Below are 18,905 nucleotides of genomic sequence, written 5' to 3' on the forward strand. Positions count from 1 at the left end.
GTACAACTTGGTGTTTTGATATATGTCTACCATGTGAAATGATTACCACAATAAAAAATAAACCTGTTAGTTACCTATCATGTTACCATTTTTGTGTGTGTTATGAGAACACTTAAGATTTACTTTCTTACCAAATTTCAAGTATACAGTAGATTATTATTGACTGTAGTCACTAAGCTGTATATTAGATCTCCAGAATTTTTTTATCTTAAAACCGAATGTTTGTACTCCTTAAACAGTATCTCCTCCTCTGTCTCCCCCCTGCCTCTGGCAACTACCATTCTACTTATTGTTACTATGAATTCAACTTTTTAAAAAAGATTCTACATATGAGTGAAATCATGTAATATTTGTCCTTCTCCGTCTGGTTTATTTCACTTAGCATAATGTCCACCAGGTTCATCCATGTTGTCATAGACAGCAGGTTTGCATTTTCTGATTGCCAAAGGCAGCTGTTTTTCCTGTCTCCTGCATTTCCTGTGTCTAGAATTAAAGAGCACAAAGCTCAGTTACATTTTAAATGTAAATCTCAATGAAAAATTTCATAAGACAGAAAATGATTACAAATATTAAATTTCTAATTGTACCTGTGGGCAAATGTCTCTTCCTGTGGTTGAATCAAATGCTTATTTGAGCCTATGCTTTTTACAAAAATGGGCATTTTTAATGCACATTTTTAAATTGAAATATATTTGTTACACATATAACATTGTGTAAATTTAAGGGTGTACAACATGTTGGTACATTTACATATTTTAGTATGATTGCCATTGTAATGATAGTTAGCACCTCTATCACGTCACATAATCATCATTTCATTTTAATGATTGGAATAATTAAGTTCTAATGTCAGCAAGTTTGATAATTATACAACAGTATTGTTGTCTATATTCACTATACTGTGCATTAGATCCAAAGGACTTATTTACTGTTTACTAAGTTTGTACCCTCAACCATCTGTCCTATTCCCCTACTCCCCAGCCCCTGATAACCACCATCTTACTGTCTTTATATAGTACTTGTCTTTCTCTGTCTGACTTATTGCACTTAACATAAAGTCTTCAAGGTCCATACATGTCAGAAATGGCAAGATGCCCTTCTTTATCATGGCTGAATAATATTCCATTGTATACCACAACTGCTTTATCCATTCGTCTGTTATGGGTACGTAGGTTGTTTCCATCTCATGGCTATTGTGAATAATACCAGAATAAAAGTGAGAGTGAATCTCTTCAATATTTTGTTTTCATTTCCTCTGGGAATATAGTGAAAAGTGGAATTGCTGGGTAATATGGTAGTTTTTTTTTTCTTTTCTTTTTTTTTTTTTTGGCTGTGCTGTGTAGCATGTGGGATCTTAGTTCCCCAACCAGGGATTGAACCCATGACCCCTGCAGTGGAAGTGTGGCATCCTAACCACTGGACTGCCAGGGAATTCCCTGGTAGTTCTATTTTTAATTTATTGAGGAACCTCCGTATTGTTTTCCATAGGGGCTGAACCAACTTACATTCCCACCAACAGTTCCCTTTTCTCCTCATCCTTGCCAGTGTGTGTTATCTCTTGTCTTCTTGATGATAGCCATTCTAAAAGATGTGAGGTGATATCTCGTTGTGGCTTTGCTTTGCATTTCCCTGACAATTAGTGATGTTGAGTATCTTTTCATTTATCTGGTGGGCATTTGGATGTCTTCTTTGGAGAAATGTCTGTTTAGTTCCTCTGCCCACTTTTTAATCAGATTTTTTGTTATTGAGTTTTATGAGTTCTTTATATATGTTGGATATTAACCCCTTATCAGATACATGGTTTGCAAAAATTTTCTCACATTCTGTAGGTTGTCTTTTCATCATTTTAATTCTTTTGCTGAGCAGGAGCTTTTAAGTTTGATGTCCCACTTGTTGATTTTTGCTTTTGTTGTTTATGTTTCTGGTGTCATATGTGAATAATCATTGCCATGACCAGTGTCAAGGAGCTTCTTCCCTACATTTTCTTTTAGAAGTTTTGTGGTATCAGATCTCTGGTACATTTTGAGTTAATTTTTGTGAGTGGTGTAAGACAAGGGTCCAATTTCATTTTTTTGCCTGTGTTTATCTAGTTTTCTCAGCACCATTTGTTGAAGAGACTATCCTTTCCCCATTGAGTGTTCTCGGTTCCCTTGACTCTGTTTTTGAATATTAGTTGACCATACATGTAAGGTTATTTCTGGACTCTCAATATGTTCCATTGGTCTGTGGGTCTGTGTTTATACCAATACCATACTGCTTTAATTACTATAGCTTTGTAGTATAGTTTGAAATCAGAAAGTGTGGTATATCTGGCTTTGTTCTTTCTCAGGATTGCTTTGGCTATTCTGGGTTTTTTTTTGTGCTTCCATACAAATTTTAGGATTGCTTTTTCTATTTCTTTGAATTATGCCATTGGAATTGTTTTTTCTGAATTTTGAATTTTATTTTGAATTATGCCATTGGAATTTTCATAGGGATTGTGTTGAATCTACAGATAGATATGGGTGGCATGGACATTTTAACAATCTTTGCATCCATGAACATGGGATTTCTTTCCATTTGTTTATATCTTCAATTTCTTTCAACAAAGTCTTGTAGTTATTTATTTATTTATTTTTGTACAAATCTTTTACTTCCTTGGTTAAATTTACTCCTAGGTATTTTATTGTTTTTGATGCTATTGTGAATGGATAGTTTTGTTTTCAGATGTTTTATTATTAGTGTATAGAAATGCAACTCATATCTTTATGTTGATTTTATATCCTGCAACTTTACTCAATGTGTTGATTCCTTATAACATATTTTACTTGAGTCTTTGGGATTTTCTCTATATAAAATCATATCATCTGCTAATAACAACAATTATACTTCTTCCTTCTCGATTTGGATGTCTTGTAGTTTTTTGTCTTACCTAATTGCTCTATCTAGGACTTTTAGTACTAAACTGAATGAGAGTGGTGAGAGTGGGCATCCTTGTCTTGTTCCTGGTCTTAGAGGAAAAGCTTTCAATTTTTCACCATTGAATATAATGTTAGCTATGGGTTTGTTGCATATGGCCTTTATTATGTTGGTATGCTCTTTCTGTACCCAATATGTTGAAAGTTTTTATCATGAAAGGATGTTGTATTTTGTCAAATGTTTTTTCTTCATCTATTGAAATGATTATGTGATTTCTATGCTTCATTCTTTTAATGTTATATATTATATTTATTGATTTGCGTATGTTGAACCATCCTTGCATCCTAGGGATAAATTCCACTTAGTCACTTTCTTTTTTTAATTAATTTGTTTTATTTTTGGCTGTGTTGGGTCTTTGTTGCTGCATGTGGGCTTTCCTTTCTTTAGTTGTGGGGAGCGGGGGCTGCTCTTTGTTGCCGTGCATGGGCTTCTCATTGTGGTGGCTTCTCTTGTTTTGGAGCACAGACCCTAGGCACTCAGGCTTCAGTAGTTGCGGCATGCAGGCTCAGTAGCTGTGGCTTGCAGGCTCTAGAGTGTAGGCTCAGTAGTTGTGGTGCACAGGCTTAGCTGCTCCGCAGCATGTGGGATCTTCCTGGACCAGGGCTCAAACCCGTGTCCCCTTTCTTGGCAGGTGGATTCTTAACCACTGCGCCACCAGGGAAGCCCTGGTCATTTTCTATGATTCTTTGAGTGTGTTCTTGAATTCCGCTTGCTAATATTTTGTTGAGAATTTTTTACATCTATGTTCATCAGGGATATTGATCTGTAGTTTTCTTTTCCTGTAGTGCTCTTATCTGCCTTTGGTATCAGAGTAATCCTGGCCTCATAGAATGAGTTTGGAAGTGTTCCCTCCTCTATAGTTTGAAAGAATTTGTTAAGGACTGGCATTAATTCTTGAAATTTTTGGTGGAATTTCCCTGTGAAACCACCTGTCCTGGGGTTTTCTGTGTTGGGAGGTGTTTGATTACTGATTTAGTCTCTTTACTTGTTATTGATCTGTTCAGATTTTCTATTTATTCCCGCATCAGTGTTCGTAGTTTATGTGTTTCTGGGAATTTATCCATTTCTTCTAGGTTATCTATTTGTTGGCATATAATAGTTCATAGTAGTTTCCTATGAACCTATGTATTTCTGCAGTATCAGTTATAATGTCTCTCATTTCTAATATTATTTTCTTCACTTGTTTTTTCTTAGCCTAGCTAAAGTTGTCAGTTTTGTTTATCTTTTTGAAGAACCAGCTCCTAGTTTTGTTGAACCTTTCTATTGTTTTTCTGGTCTCTATTTCATTTATTTTCACTATGATCTCTATTATTTCCTTCCTTCTGCTAACTTGGGGCTTACTTTGTTCTTCTCTCTAGTTTCTTGAAGTGATGTTGTTTATTTCCAGTCTTTCTAATACATGAATTTATCACTATAAACTTTCCTTAGAACTGCTTTTGCAGCATCTCGTAGGATTTGATATGTTGTGTTTCCATTTTCATTTGTTTACAGATAGTTTTTTTGTGTCCTTTTTGATTTTATCTTTTACCATTGGCTGTTCAGAAGCGTGTTGGTTAGTTTCCACATATTTGTAGACTTTCCAGGTTTCCTCTTGTTGTTGATTTGTAGTTTCATACAATTATGGTCAGAAAAGATAGTTAGAATGATTTCAGTCTTAAATTTGCTAAGACTTGTTTTGTGTCCTATCATATGATCTATTTAGGAAAATGTTTCATGTTCACTTGAGAAGAACGTTTCTTCTGCTGCTATTGGATGGAATGTTCTATATATCTGTTAAGTCTATTTGATCTAAAGTATGTTCAATTCCAACCTTTCCTTATTGATTTTCTGTCTGGGTGATCTATCCATTGCTGACAGGGGGCTATTAAAGTCCTCTAGTATTGTTGTTTTGTTGTCTGTTTCTCCCTTCAGACCTGTTAGTATTTGCTTAATATATTTAGGTGCTCCTATGTTGGCTGCACATATATTTACAATTGTTATACCTTCTTGATGTAATGACTCCTTTTATCATTATATAATGACAGTCTTTGTCTTTGTTATCATTTTTGGCTTGAAGGTCTTACTTTGCCTGATAAATATGTCTATCCCCACTTTCTTTTGGTTTCCACTTGCCAGTAGCATCTTCTTCCATCCCTTTAATTTGAGCCTATATGTCTTTAGAGCTGAACCAAGTTTCCTGTAAATGGCATGTAGCTGGGTCTTGTTTTTTTACCCATCCAACCACTCTATGCCATTTGATTGGTGAATTCAACCATTTACATTTAGAGTGATTATTGATATGTAAGGCCTTACAACTGCCATTTTATTGTTTGCCTTGTGGTTGTTTTATGTCTCCATTGTTTCTTTTTCCCATTGTTTCTGCCTGCCTTGTAAATTGTTGGTTTTCCATGGTGGAATGCTCTGTCTCTCCTATTTTTAGTTTCATGAATCTATTCCAGATTTTTGCTTTGTGGTTACCATGAGGTTTACATAAAACATCTTATAGATAAAAAAAAAACAGTCCATTTTATGCTGATAGCAACTTATCTTCATTCACCTTTAAAGATTTCCACCCCTTTTCTCCTCCACTTTTCTTTCTTTCTTTTTCTTTTTTTTTTTTTTTGGTCGTGCCATGCAGCATGTGGAATCTTAGTTCCCCAACCAGAGATTGAACCCATGGCCCCTCCAATGGAAGCACAGAGTCTTAACCACTGGACCACCAGGGAAGTCCTTTTCCTCCACTTTTCTATTTTCAATTTCACTATTTGCCTCTTTTTATGCTGTGTATTCATTATCAAATTATAGTGGTTATAGTTATTTTTAATAGTCTTTCCCTTTAACCTGTATCTAAAGTTAAGTGATTAACATACCATTCTAATATGGAATTACAGTTTTCTAATTCTGTCCATTTTTCTCCTTTACCAGAGTATTTCATATGTCATCATCTCGCTTTTTGGTTCTTTCATTTCAGTTGGAGAACTCCTTTTAGTGTTTCTTTACAAAGCAAGTCTAGTGGCACTGAACTCCCGCAGCTTTCGTTTGGCTGAGAAAACCTTTATTTCTCCTTCACTTTTGAAGGATAACTTTGCCGGATAAAGTATTCTTGGCTGGCAACTTTTATCTTTCAATAATTGGAATATGTCAGTCCACACTCTCCTGGCCTGTAGAATTTCTGCTATGAAATCTGCTGATAGGCTAATGGGGTTTCCTTTGTAGGTTACTTTCTCTTTTCCTGTTGCTGGCTTTAATATTCTTTATCATTGATTTCTGAAATTTTCATTATAATGTGTCTTACAGAACATCTTTTTGCATTGTGGTAATAAGGTTTTCTATTAGCTTCATGTACTTGTATGTCCAAGTCCTTTCCCATCATTCGGATGTTCTCAGCTATTATTGTCCAATTAGTTGTTCATCAGAGGGGAGAGAAGAAAAGAAAAACTCAACTATTATGATGCTGACATCATTCCCCTAATGCACTTTAAATTTGGATTCTGCTACTGATAGCTGTGTCTTAGCAAGAAATCATGTGGAGTATGAAATTCTATAATACTCATTTTAATTCAACATTTTCTTTATTAAGTATATAAAATATAAAACCTTATATTTAGTATAAAATAACAAATATTTTATACTTTATTACAACTTTCCCCAATTTTAAACTTATTTACTACTTTACAGTTTTTGTCCTCTGCCTGTTATATAATTGTTTCAGTATGTTTTAGCTTAGGCTTTCTAATCATTTTTTGGTCTAATAATGTTCTATCTTTCATGTATGAAGATAATAGAAGGAAATGTGCTTTGAGGTATTTTTTCACAGAATTTATGCACTTACAATGATGCTTCTATTTATTTTTGCTTACTAACCTAGGTGTGTTGATGTGATTGACTGAATTTAGGAGAACAAACTGTGTGGTCTTGAACTATTGTAGGAATAAGCTGATGTACTAATACAGTTTTTTTGGTACAACAACCCTGTAATAAGTCCTCAGTTTGGATTTACTGTTGTTAAGTGTCCTTGTTATTCTTCTATTTTTTTTAAGTTTTTTATATCACCATTTAATATTTGAGGGTCTAGTACTAACCTTTGAAGTCAAGAGAATAAATAGTATATCTTGTGCCACACTCAACAAATGTTCTAAAATAGACACACTTTTTTCTAACACTAGAATTTTATAGGTTATTGGTAGATTTTACTTTTTTCCTATAAAATGGTGGGATGGATAACTAATGGAGAGGACAGTGAAAAAACGAGTAACGTAAGAAAAGAAGCACATCCTTATAATTCAGGATGCCAAAAAGTGAGGAAGGCAAAGCTATTATTGAAGACTAGATGAAAAAGTCAGTCTGGTTCTAACCTTATTAATTTGGGACACAGTGTTGCATATTGTAATTTTGAAACAAATAGAATTTGATTACATAAAATGGTGCATTAATATCCAACATACACTAGAATATTATACACTTCAAATTATGCTATTTTTCTGTTCCTTTTTTCAAAGACAATTCAGTATTATTAATTTCTAAAGGTAATTAAATAGCATTTAAAATATTAATAGAAAAAATAGATTTCAGGAGAATATGTGCATTTTATTCAGTTTTAATTAATCCTTTAATATGTTCTTCATAAAATTTGAGTCTTCTTGTGGGATAACTGTGACCTTGTATTCTCTCCCTTTTACTGTTCATTACCACTTCTAATTTATGTGGAGAAAGCACAGGAAATTAAGCCAAAATAAGTTAATTTTACTGTTTGTTACTCGCACTAGTAAAATTACCCATAAGAAAAAAAAAATATGATGAAGTATAGCAGGTATAACATAGGGAAAAGATCCATAAAGGAGGAAGTGACCAGTAATTCATGATAGAAAACATACAGGTTAGGCAGAATATTTACAAATATTAGATATAATGCAACAAAGTGAACTAGAAAATTTAACATAAAGACATTCAAAACTTGTAATGGTATTAGTACTTAAAGTGTGATGAGTGGTGATATTTGGTTCTAAACAAACATATCTAATAGGAAGGTAAGGAGTAGCAGTGCATGTTAAATGTATTTACAAATCCATAGGCCAAAATGTGGCTGTGCTATGAAAAACAGTGTGTAGAGATTGAGTGAGAAATTTATATTGGATTATATTACAGACTGGACAGTATGGATGATGCTTTCCTAATGGAGAGGTAAAACAGGATATCTATATCAAACTAATAATGAATGTCCTTTTATTTCTCCCCACTCCAATTTAGTTATTATGTTGAGCCATTTAAAATTACTACTTCTATTTGTAGAAAATGGTTGAATATCAACAATTTCATATGGTTCAATCCATATAAGAATACCCCCAAAACACCTTTAATGTTCCAATTAGCATATGGGGAAGGAACCTATAGATTTATTAAAAAGGAATAGATGGAATAAATTTATAACTAAAATGTAAGTGCTGGGGATAATTATATTTTGCTTTAGTCTTCTCTATCAAAGAGGAAGATCTCTAAACTGTATAAAGGATAGAGCTAGCATGGTTAAAAGAAAAGAAAACCCAAGATGCATGAGTACCTAGCTGCTTTAAGAGTCCCAAATGAATTAAGTCACAGTATACTAAACCAATTTTCACTGGCAGGTATTCTTTGTGAAATCAGAGGAGACAAGAGAAATGGAAATGACCAATGGACAAGTGTACAATAAGGGAACAAAGAACAGATCTTTAAATTATTGATCGGTGAACTTAGCTTTAACCCCAGGAAAATTTTAGACAGGCTTATTTAATAAGTGGTTTGTGTACTTTTAGAAAAGAAGGAGGTGATCACTAGAACCTTAAATACATTTACTAGAAAAGAATGTTAAACTAACTTTAATCTGACTATTAGATAGCATAAGGCAGCTGTTTTAGAAAACTAATGTAGTCTTTGCAATCTTAAATTGCATTTATAGAGGCATAGCTGGAAATAATCCCCTGTACTCTGTGCTGATCAGACCACTGGGGATATTTTGCTCAGTTGTTTTTTTTTTTTTTTGGCCGTACCACGCGGCATGTGGGATCTTAGTTCCCTGACCAGGGATTGAACCCGCACCCCCTGCATTGTATGTGTGGAATCTTAACCACTGGACCATCAGGGAAGTCCTTGTATTGTTTTAAGAGGCTCAGACATTGATGAACTAGAGACTTACCTTACCAGAAAAAAGCAACCACAGTAGTGTTTATGGTGAAAGAATGCTTTTTTCTATAGGGAATGATAGGAAAGAAAGGTGTTTGTAAATTATGGCTGTGAGTAATATAGAGGAGACCTCACATGTTGAGAGAAGACTTAAGGCACAAATGATAGCTATCTTTAAATATTTCATGGGTTACCATATAACAAAGGGATTTGACTTTTTTTTTAAGTGTAGCTCTCAAGGGCTAAACCTGTGATTCTCTGGAACTTGGAGGGAAAGAAATTGAGCTCAGTGAAAGGTAGAGTCTCTGCAAAATTAGAGCAGCTCAACATATAAATCATTCATTTTTGAGAAATAATCTTCTCTTTACTAGAAGTGTATAGGCAGAGGCTGAATGGTTATCTACCAGATACATTATAGAAAGGATAATTTTGTGGGGCGGGAAGTTGGACTAGAATTGGTAGTTCCCAAATTTGGCACAGCATCAGCATCACTTGCAGAACTTATTAGAAAAACACATTTTGAGAGATATATATTTCTGCAGATCACTTCATTAAAGTATCTTATTCATTCCTGCAATTGAGTAAACGATGAAAGCTTTTGCCCAGTGGAATAATGTAAATTCCACAAGGATGGGAATCTTATTTGACTCGTTTATAAGTTGTATTCTAGTATCTGTCACAGTGCTTTAGCTCATAGTAGGTTGTCAACAAATACCTTTTAAAGAGAGAAAGCAATTATTCCATTTGTAGCTGTTTATTAATCTCTGTGACTTAAAAAGTTTATAAAATACACTGAATAAGTCTTATCTTGTTATTACTTGAATCTTTAAGCATTTTGGTCTCTTGTTGGGTTAGTTCATATATCATGTTTTAGAGAACAGTTTGGAAACTTATCCTACAAAGATTTAAAGAGAAGCACTTAGGAGACATAGTGGATTCTGAATGTAATATTTCGTATTTAAATACATTTTATATGTATGTATATTTGACTAGTTTATCTACTAATTGAATTTGTCAGCATTGCTAAATACAAAGAAATTATTGTGACATCAAAGATGTTTTTCTCAAAAGTTCTTAATGTATTTCAAGACAAGGTTGGCATGTTCACATCAGTACTCAAGAGAAAATGCTCTGTAGCTGATTGTTCGAAACTATTACCGTATCAGCTCCCCAGATAGAAAGGTGTCATAATTAAGGTGTACTATTTTTCAAGGTTGCCAGGTCCTTAACAACAGTGGATGGAGAAGCAGGCATTTTGTTCTGACTAAAATTATGTTGATTGATTGCCCCGTTCTAACCAGTGTTTTGAGGGTTGTATTGTCATTTCACTTTTGTAACTTTGAGAGCTACATTCCTTAGTAAATTGAAGCTGAGATAACGTTTACTCTTTATAGTGTTTTTGAAATACTTAAATAAGTAATCAAGGTAATTAATTATATATACTAAAACTTATTACATACCTTTGAAATACAGTAGATTTTAGAAAGCTTAATATTGAGATTGCAATAATGAATAGTGGATATATTGGCATAGGATTGTGGGATTTTTTTAAAAATTTATTTGTAGTTGTTTCTCATTAATACTTCCTTCTACTTTGTTAGGGTGAAAGTTTAAATTGCTCATCTCTAATCTTGCATTCTGCTTATAATAGAAGAAGAAACAATGCATTCAAATAGTACATTTGATAGATATTTATTTTTTATTTTTTTTAAAAAAGGGTATATATTTTATTTTATTTATTTATTTATTTGCTGTGTTGGGTCTTTGTTGCTGCATGCAGGCTTTCTCTAGTTGTGGCGAGCAGGGGCTACTCTTCGTTGTGGTGCACGGGCTCAGTAGTTGTGGCTCGCAGGCTCTAGAGCACAGGCTCAGTAGTTGTGGTGCATGGGCTTAGTTGCTCCGTGGCATGTGGGATCTTCCCCGACCAGGGATCAAACCCATGTTCCCTGCATTGGCAGGTGGATTCTTAACCACTGCACCACCAGGGAAGTCCCTTATTTTATTTTTGACTGTTTTATTTTTATTTATTTATTTTTTAATTGACGTATAGTTGATTTACAATATTAGTTTCAGGTGTATAACTGATTCATAAATTTTTTATAGATTATACTCCATTTATAGTTATTATAAAATATTGGCTGTGTTTCCCTTTGCTGTACAATATATCCTCATAGCTTATTTATTTTATACATTTTAGTTTGTACCTCTTAATCCCCTATCCCTAACTTGCCCCTTCCCCCTTTCCTTTCCCCATTGGTAACCACTAGATTGGTTACCAATGGTCTATTCATATTTTCTATTTCTTCTTGGTTTAGTTTGAGGAGATTGTACATTTCTAGGAATTTGTCAATTTCTTCTACATTGTCCACTTTATTGGCATATAGCTTTTCATAGTAATCTTGATAGAGACATTTAAATACAACACAGTCATAATTGTGTGTGTGTGTCCCTTTATTTTATTACTACTTTTGAGGAAAGGAATTACTACTTTTGAGAAAAGGACTCTAAGCATCTAGAAGAATGAGATCTACTTTCTAGTAAAATACTCAAGGATTGGTCAAAAGTGAACTCTTTTTAATTGTATTTTTAAAGTCAGTTATCAGCCATTACAAATTTCAGAAAATGTTCTTGATAAAGGATTCTTTAGAGATGTAAGAAAAGCAAAAAGCATCAGTACTGAAAAAGAGTGGCTAAATGGAGAATACATGCAAAAGAGTGTTGACAGAACTCCTTATTGTATATAGAGCCTAAGACCTGTTGACATTACCAAATGACTGAGAAAAATGTATAAATATTATCATCTCAGGTGCTATATGAATAAACAAAAATCGCTGAGATAGGAAAGAAGGAATATTTGATGATCCTGCTGTCGAATATGCGATATACCATATATAGGAAGTTTTTGAATAGCTGTTAGTGGACTAGAGAACCTAATAGAAAACTTGTGTTTAAGATAAAAATGTATTATTAGAAGAGTGTTAAGTGAAACTTAAAAAAATCTATACTTTTATCACAAAGCAGTTGGTTTCATTTTTCTTTCTAGTCTTTATACATATATGTATGTGTTTTTTGTATAATTTAAATCATAATCTACTTATAAGTTCATATTTTATATTTTTTGCTTTGTAGCTCCTAAATTGTCCCACATTGATGGAGTTTTCATATTTTAATTATTAATTTTTACAGAATAGTCCATCATATATTCTGTAATTCTGATTCTTTCTCTATCTCTGCTTTTCTGATATTTTTCTTCATATTGATGGTGTTTTTTGTTTTTAAACTTCAAACTGGTTTTCAACCAGGGGCAGTTTTTCCCCAGGAGATGTTTGGCAATGTCTGGGGATATTTTTGCTTGTCACAAGTTGTTGTTGGTGGGGTGTTAATAGCATCTGGTGGGTAGAGGCCAGGTATGCTGCTAAACATTCTACAATAGACAGACAGACCCCCACAACAAAGAATCCTCAGTCCCAAATTTCCAAAGGCCAATAGTTCCAAGGTTGAGAAATCCTTCCTTAAAAGTAACACACCTTTTCCTCTATATATTTACAGAATATGAATGTAAAAAAAGCAAAGCAGAAGTAATGGTTGATTGTTTCAAGGAACTCAGAGCAGTAAGAAATGTTTGACTGGAGAGGGAAGATTGCTAAAGTCCAAAAGTTACGGTGCCTGCTCTTCCCATCTTAGAGTTGTGGCCATTTCTAGAGGTTGACATGGGAAGCAACTGCCAAAAAGGAAACCTCTTACCTAGTACTGATACTTATGGATTTTCCACCATTATTTATTCAGCATCTCGACATAAATATTAAGATTTCTAATGTGTTCTTATGATTTGCATTCAAAGTTGGATTTTTCTATTCATCATTCAATTTTTGTCATTTTATCAGTTTGAGATGGCCAGTGGATTGACTGTTACCTGAAAAAGACTTCATTGCTCTTAAGATTGAGATGTTGAAAGGTTTCTTATTTTTGATTGTGGCATGCTTCTAATCGTACTAATCTAGCTACAACTCAATTCTTGCCTTAATTTTGCCTTGTTTCAACATAAAGCTATTATTATTTATACTATATTATTATGAAGTATGGTAAAATTTTGCCTTGCCTCAAGGTCACTCTAACTTTTAAGGCTTCTATGTTTTGATTAAAATATAATATGTTGGATGCTGAATACTTTCAGTGTATAAGGGAAGACTGGTGGAATGTCACAGAGCAAGTAGGTGCTTGTATATCCTTATAGGGAACAAGATCTTCGTTTTAGGGAAATGAGTAGAATCCAGGTGGTATTTGGAGGAGAATTTTGCAGATTTATGCTTTATTCTGGCTGCTTTTTAAGAAAATTAGAACACAAAACAAACAAAAAAGGAGACAGGATCTAAGATGACCTTATAAGAGATGAATTCTCAAAAGTTCATTGATTAGAGGAAGAGTCTATAGTTTCTGAAACCAAAAAGGGGGAGAACCTATAGACAAGTCTAGAAAGGATTGTTTGTTACTGAAAATCTATGTGGTGTTATAGTTTCCTTCCTCTTTTTACTGTATAAATCTCTTGTATTACTCTTGAATTTTTAGGCGCAGCTGTTTACAGGGTGGATGGGTGTGAGAAGGTAGGACAGGAGTTCATAAAATTTCCTATATACATTTTAAGATGTATTATACTTAACCAAATACCGTTTTTATTCTAAAATTCTTTCATGTTATGGTAAGATTTACCTATATATATTTAAAGTTACAGTGTCTTTGACTGAAGTATACCAAGAAAGGCAAAATGGGATTGTACTTGGGGAACCATAGTAAGGTAAACAGAAAATCAGACTTCTGGGATTTGAAAGAAGAGTACTCTTAGTGCTTTGTGGTAGTGAACTTGAGTTCATAAAATCATGAAATGTGTGATGGAATTTAGACTTCTCACAGCGTAGAATTGCCATGGTGTGTGTACCCTGTTTTGTTTCATCATAATACTGATGATTTAACTTCATGTTAAATGTAGTTTTCACTTTTAGGTTTTAAGAAGTGAATCCCCTGTTTTCTGTTTTTCAGTGAATATCACCTCTGCCAGGCAATTAACCGGATGTAGTCGCTTCAGCCATATTTTCCCTTCATCTGCTTACCAGCACATTAAGATGCATAAGAGAATTCTGGGGCACTTGTCATCTGTCTACTGTGTAGCATTTGACCGAAGTGGGAGAAGAATTTTTACAGTGAGTTTAAAATTAATGATACTATAGCATATTAGAGATTTACAACAATGGAAGCTAGGCTTCATGGCATTGAATTATGCTTTGTAAGCAGTTCTTCCTTTTTAGACACATGCATGCAAGAAAAGATGAGTGGAAATTGAAAATCTTTTCTCTTTCTATATAAGTAAATGGATGAACTATAATGACCTATATTTGGGAAATCTAATTTTAAAAAAATAAATCTTCAGGAGGCCTTATATTCTAGAGGTGGTTAATTTATGTGAAACAAGTTTATCTACTCAATTGGTTTCATTCCCTTTTAGCAAACATTTATTAAAATGCATTTTCTATTGGTGCCAGTTCTGCTTAATTAATGATTACATCATCCTTATAGTTGAATAGTTGAACTACATGTTTAGTAATGAAGATTACAGTTATTGTATATATCTCTCTTTGAATTCAATAGTAATTATTTTTAAAATTGGATTGTTAATAACCAGATCATATTGTGTGCTTTAGAGTACAAAATTGTAGCACACTAATATTTCCAAGTAAAGGCTTAGTCTCATTGTTTCAGTACTAAGTTAATGTAGAAGTGTAGGTACTGGCATAATTTTCTTTTTAAATTCCTAGGCTACAACAAAGGAAGTGGTTTGTATTTTGAGAAGTTCGACTTCTTGGAGTTCATTACAGACTCTTCCATTGATGTTTTCATGACTCCAAAATGCATCACCTAAGTATATGGGTGTTGATGATGATGATGATTTTCATCTTTTTATAAACAGATAATTATTAAATAGGCTTATCTACCACAGTAGAATTGCTTGTAGATTTTAGGTTAAAGTTTTAAGTATTTATAGAGAAAAAAATATTCAAGCAATTAAGAAAAAAGGCTGTCAGGTGTAAGGAAAGAAATAATGACAGAGATAGTTAATGCCAAATCACTTAAAAGTAAAAAATATTTTGAGTTGTCAGGATTGGTAGTAGTTTTGAGGAGTTATTCACATATGCCATTATCAGTTTGGACAGTGCTTTGTCAGTGCTGTCATTTGGACATATTTTATATTTTCTACTCGCTCCATGTTATATGAAGAAAAGAGACTAAAAAGTAAAGGCTTAGAAGTAACTTAATAAAATTCTCCTTTGTTTTTGCTTTTTCTGTGGGGGGAGGGGGCAAATTTCTGCTTTATTGTAAATCTTCTGTCCTTTTGTGTTGCTGTAGGGTTCAGATGACTGTTTGGTGAAAATTTGGGCAACAGATGATGGGCGCCTTCTTGCTACACTTCGAGGGCACTCTGCTGAAATTTCTGACATGGCTGTTAACTATGAAAACACTCTCATTGCCGCAGGCAGCTGTGATAAAGTTGTAAGAGTGTGGTGTCTTCGAACTTGTGCACCAGTTGCAGTCCTTCAGGGACATTCAGCTTCTATTACTTCCATACAGGTAAGAAAAATAAAAAGATACCTCTAGTAGATGTAATAAGAATGAGAATTCTCTTGTTTTTTGTTACATCGTGTGGATTATACAAAGAATGGCAACAGAAAAATATTGATTTCTTAAGGGCTTTGTCCTTACCTTGCAGACAGGTATTTTTTAAAGTTCCCTTTTCATATAAATCTGTTCCCTTTAGAAATAAGTAAAAAGGTCATTGAAAAGTTTTTTCAAATGTAGTGTAAGACATCTTCTTTATCTCATTTGTATTTGTGAAGAAGGGAAAAGACGGAATTGCCTTAAGGAACAACACCAGTACCTTTTAGGCAGGATATAAGTAGCTTCTAATTTGAATATTGGCATACTTTGTGTTAATATTTAATGCAAAATGTTTATCAGGTCAGATTTTGTGTGTGTGTGTGTGTGTGTGTGTGTGTGTGTGTGTATGCGTAGTTTAATATTAGGGAAATTTTTATTCTTAGTTTCAGTCATTTCTTATTTCAACTAGATGTTTGACATACAGTACATTGAGTTTTTAAATATTTGTCCATATAGTGTTTTTACCAGATGTTGGTAGTGAAAGTCCTGGATACTCCCCAAAGAACTTTGTTCTCTTCTTTGTGTTGACAGCAAAACAGAGGAATCCTTCTGACACTGTCTTTTATTTTGGTCAAGCAGGTTACTTTTGTGGATGAGATAATTACTCCCATTCACTTTTCTTTGTTCTTTAATCACTAATAAATATGCCAATCAGTTTTTTGTGTGTTATTTAAATAATATATAACCTGTTTATGAGGCCCTAGCAAGAATTAGATTCAACATATATTGGATTTGAACATTTTTATGTCAAATTTTTGATTAGTTGAAATTATTTTTTGGATTTTGTTTTGGAATATTACTAGTTACTTGTGTTCCCACCATCCTATCTGACAGACTGTTTCTGGAATTTGGAGATAGTCTCATACAACATAAAAAATATGAATATTTGTTTATACTGGAAATGTTTATGGAACTGTTTGGCTCCTTCATAGTTTCATTTGCTAGTTTCTGTCTCATTTGATTTATGTATGTAAGTGCCCTAGAGATCCATGGACCTCTTTGTTGTTGTTTTTTTGTTCTACAAATGAATTTTTTTTTTTTTTTTGCGGTACGTGGGCCTCTCACTGTTGTGGCCTCTCCCGTTGCAGAGCACAGGCTCTGGACACACAGGCTCAGCGGCCATGGCTCACGGGCCCAGCCGCTCCGTGACATGTGGGATCTTCCCAGACCGGGGCACGAACCCATGTCCCCTGCATCAGCAGGCGGACTCTCAACCACTGTGCCACCAGGGAAACCCTATTTTTAAAATTTTTAATTTAATTTTTATTTATTTATTTGGCCATGCTGAGCGGCTTGCAGGATCTTAGTTCCCCGACCAAGAATTGAACCTGGGCCATGGCAGTGAAAGCTCCGATTCCTAACCATTGGACTGCCAGGGAATTCCCTATTTGGGATTTTTAAAGCTCATGAGCATGCTAGAGACCCTGGTTTGATTTTCAACCTTTTCCTGTGTCCCAGGTATCAGGAGCCTAGTGGCTTTTCCCTTCTCTGATTCTCTTCTGAGGACCTGTAAAATACTGAGAGTTAGAGCCTGAGAATCCTACATGATAAAGACCATCAGATAGTAGTCATACTTTAAATTGGCAACTCAAGTATATTTTTTAATCTCTTTTTTCCACAATGATACATACAGACGACCTATTTTATGTTATCCATTAAAACACATGAAGATGATTTAAATTTAAGAATGGCGAAATTTCTATCATACTTCATTGAAATTAAAGTAAAATGTTAAAACCCAATACTTAGACATTAACTTCCTTATCACTGTTTTGGACTTACTTCTGATGCATGCCTTTTTCATGTGAACTATAAAAAATTTATATGGTTGCTATATAAGCGTGTATTCAGCAGATTTGTAATGGTTTAACTAGTAATGACTTTGTTTTTCTCCATTAAAAGTAGTAAAATAATAATATTAAAGTGTGATGTTGAATAATTTTAAAACAATTATCTTTAGGGCTAAAATATTTTATCCTAAATTCAATGAATGACTTTTCTAGTTTTTTGATATTTTCAAATTTTATAAGGTATTCATTAATCTAGGAAATTTAAATAACTAATTTCTTGAAACTGAAATTAAGCTTGAACATGAAAGGTTTCTATTTTAATTAATTTTTTTTTCCAGTTTTGTCCATCAACTAAAGGCACAACCAGATACCTCACTTCTACTGGTGCTGACGGAACTATCTGTTTCTGGCAATGGCATGTAAAAACAATGAAGTTTAAGTAAGTTTAAAATTGGGTTAGAAATTTTTCTTTATCACTTTGAGAGATTCTTGATAGTCCATGTATGTAAGTATATAAATTTATATATGTATGAGTGTGTATGTACATATCCATACCTACTTCAATTAGATGTTAGAGATTTTAGAATAAATTTTTTATGAAACCAATGTTGAAGAGACTATTTAATTTATACACAAAATTTTGATAAGGAGTATTTGTTTCATTTCTTACTCTGGTAAGAACACTTTGAACCTTTCTTCATGATGGTAGTAAGTAACATGGTAATTTCTTTGTAAAGCTAACATAATTATACTGATAGCATAAAGTATATTTGTAAGTTTAAATGTATTTTTAACTTCAATAATGGGAATAGTACTTACTACTTCAGTTTTGTGGTTTCTATAATATTGATGATAAATCTGTCAATATCTAGCAGTGTGCTAAAATTCTTGCACATTAAATGAACATGATGAAAAATAAAAACATTTTACTTTTCTCTTAGAGATCGCCCAGTGAAATTTACTGAGAGATCTAGACCTGGAGTTCAGATATCTTGTTCATCTTTCAGCTCTGGTATGTGTAAAAATTGAATGTTTTGAGTATCTAAAATATTGAATAATCCAGTTATAAAAGATTTTTCAACTGTAAAATATTTTTTAATTTTGTGGAGAAAAAATGCATATGTTTGAGAATTAATGGAAACATGCTAAAAATGCGAACCATATGTTATAATAGACAGACCTTTGTAGACTCTAATTAACATGTAATAGATTTTGAGTTGTTTTCTTATTTACAATTAATATGTTTTTATATAATACAGAATTTAGTTGGTAAAAAGTACAGCCTTCCCCCAATACTCATACACAATTCAACACTAA

At 33.4% G+C, this 18,905-nt stretch overlaps 1 protein-coding gene across 3 annotated transcripts in view; it reads left to right on the forward strand.

The window, feature by feature from the left end:
* Positions 1-18,905, forward strand: part of BRWD3 (bromodomain and WD repeat domain containing 3) — a 125,384-nt gene that overhangs the window by 30,754 nt on the left and 75,725 nt on the right. For all 3 annotated transcript variants that reach the window (XM_067724231.1, XM_067724232.1, XM_067724233.1), the window contains exons 7-10: positions 14,128-14,288; positions 15,490-15,711; positions 17,927-18,027; positions 18,530-18,600. In XM_067724231.1, coding sequence (XP_067580332.1) covers positions 14,128-14,288; positions 15,490-15,711; positions 17,927-18,027; positions 18,530-18,600 — 555 coding nt within the window. The remainder of the gene's footprint in view (positions 1-14,127; positions 14,289-15,489; positions 15,712-17,926; positions 18,028-18,529; positions 18,601-18,905) is intronic.

This window comes from Pseudorca crassidens, chromosome X (assembly GCF_039906515.1).
Source record: "Pseudorca crassidens isolate mPseCra1 chromosome X, mPseCra1.hap1, whole genome shotgun sequence".
Taxonomy (NCBI): Eukaryota; Metazoa; Chordata; class Mammalia; order Artiodactyla; family Delphinidae; genus Pseudorca; species Pseudorca crassidens.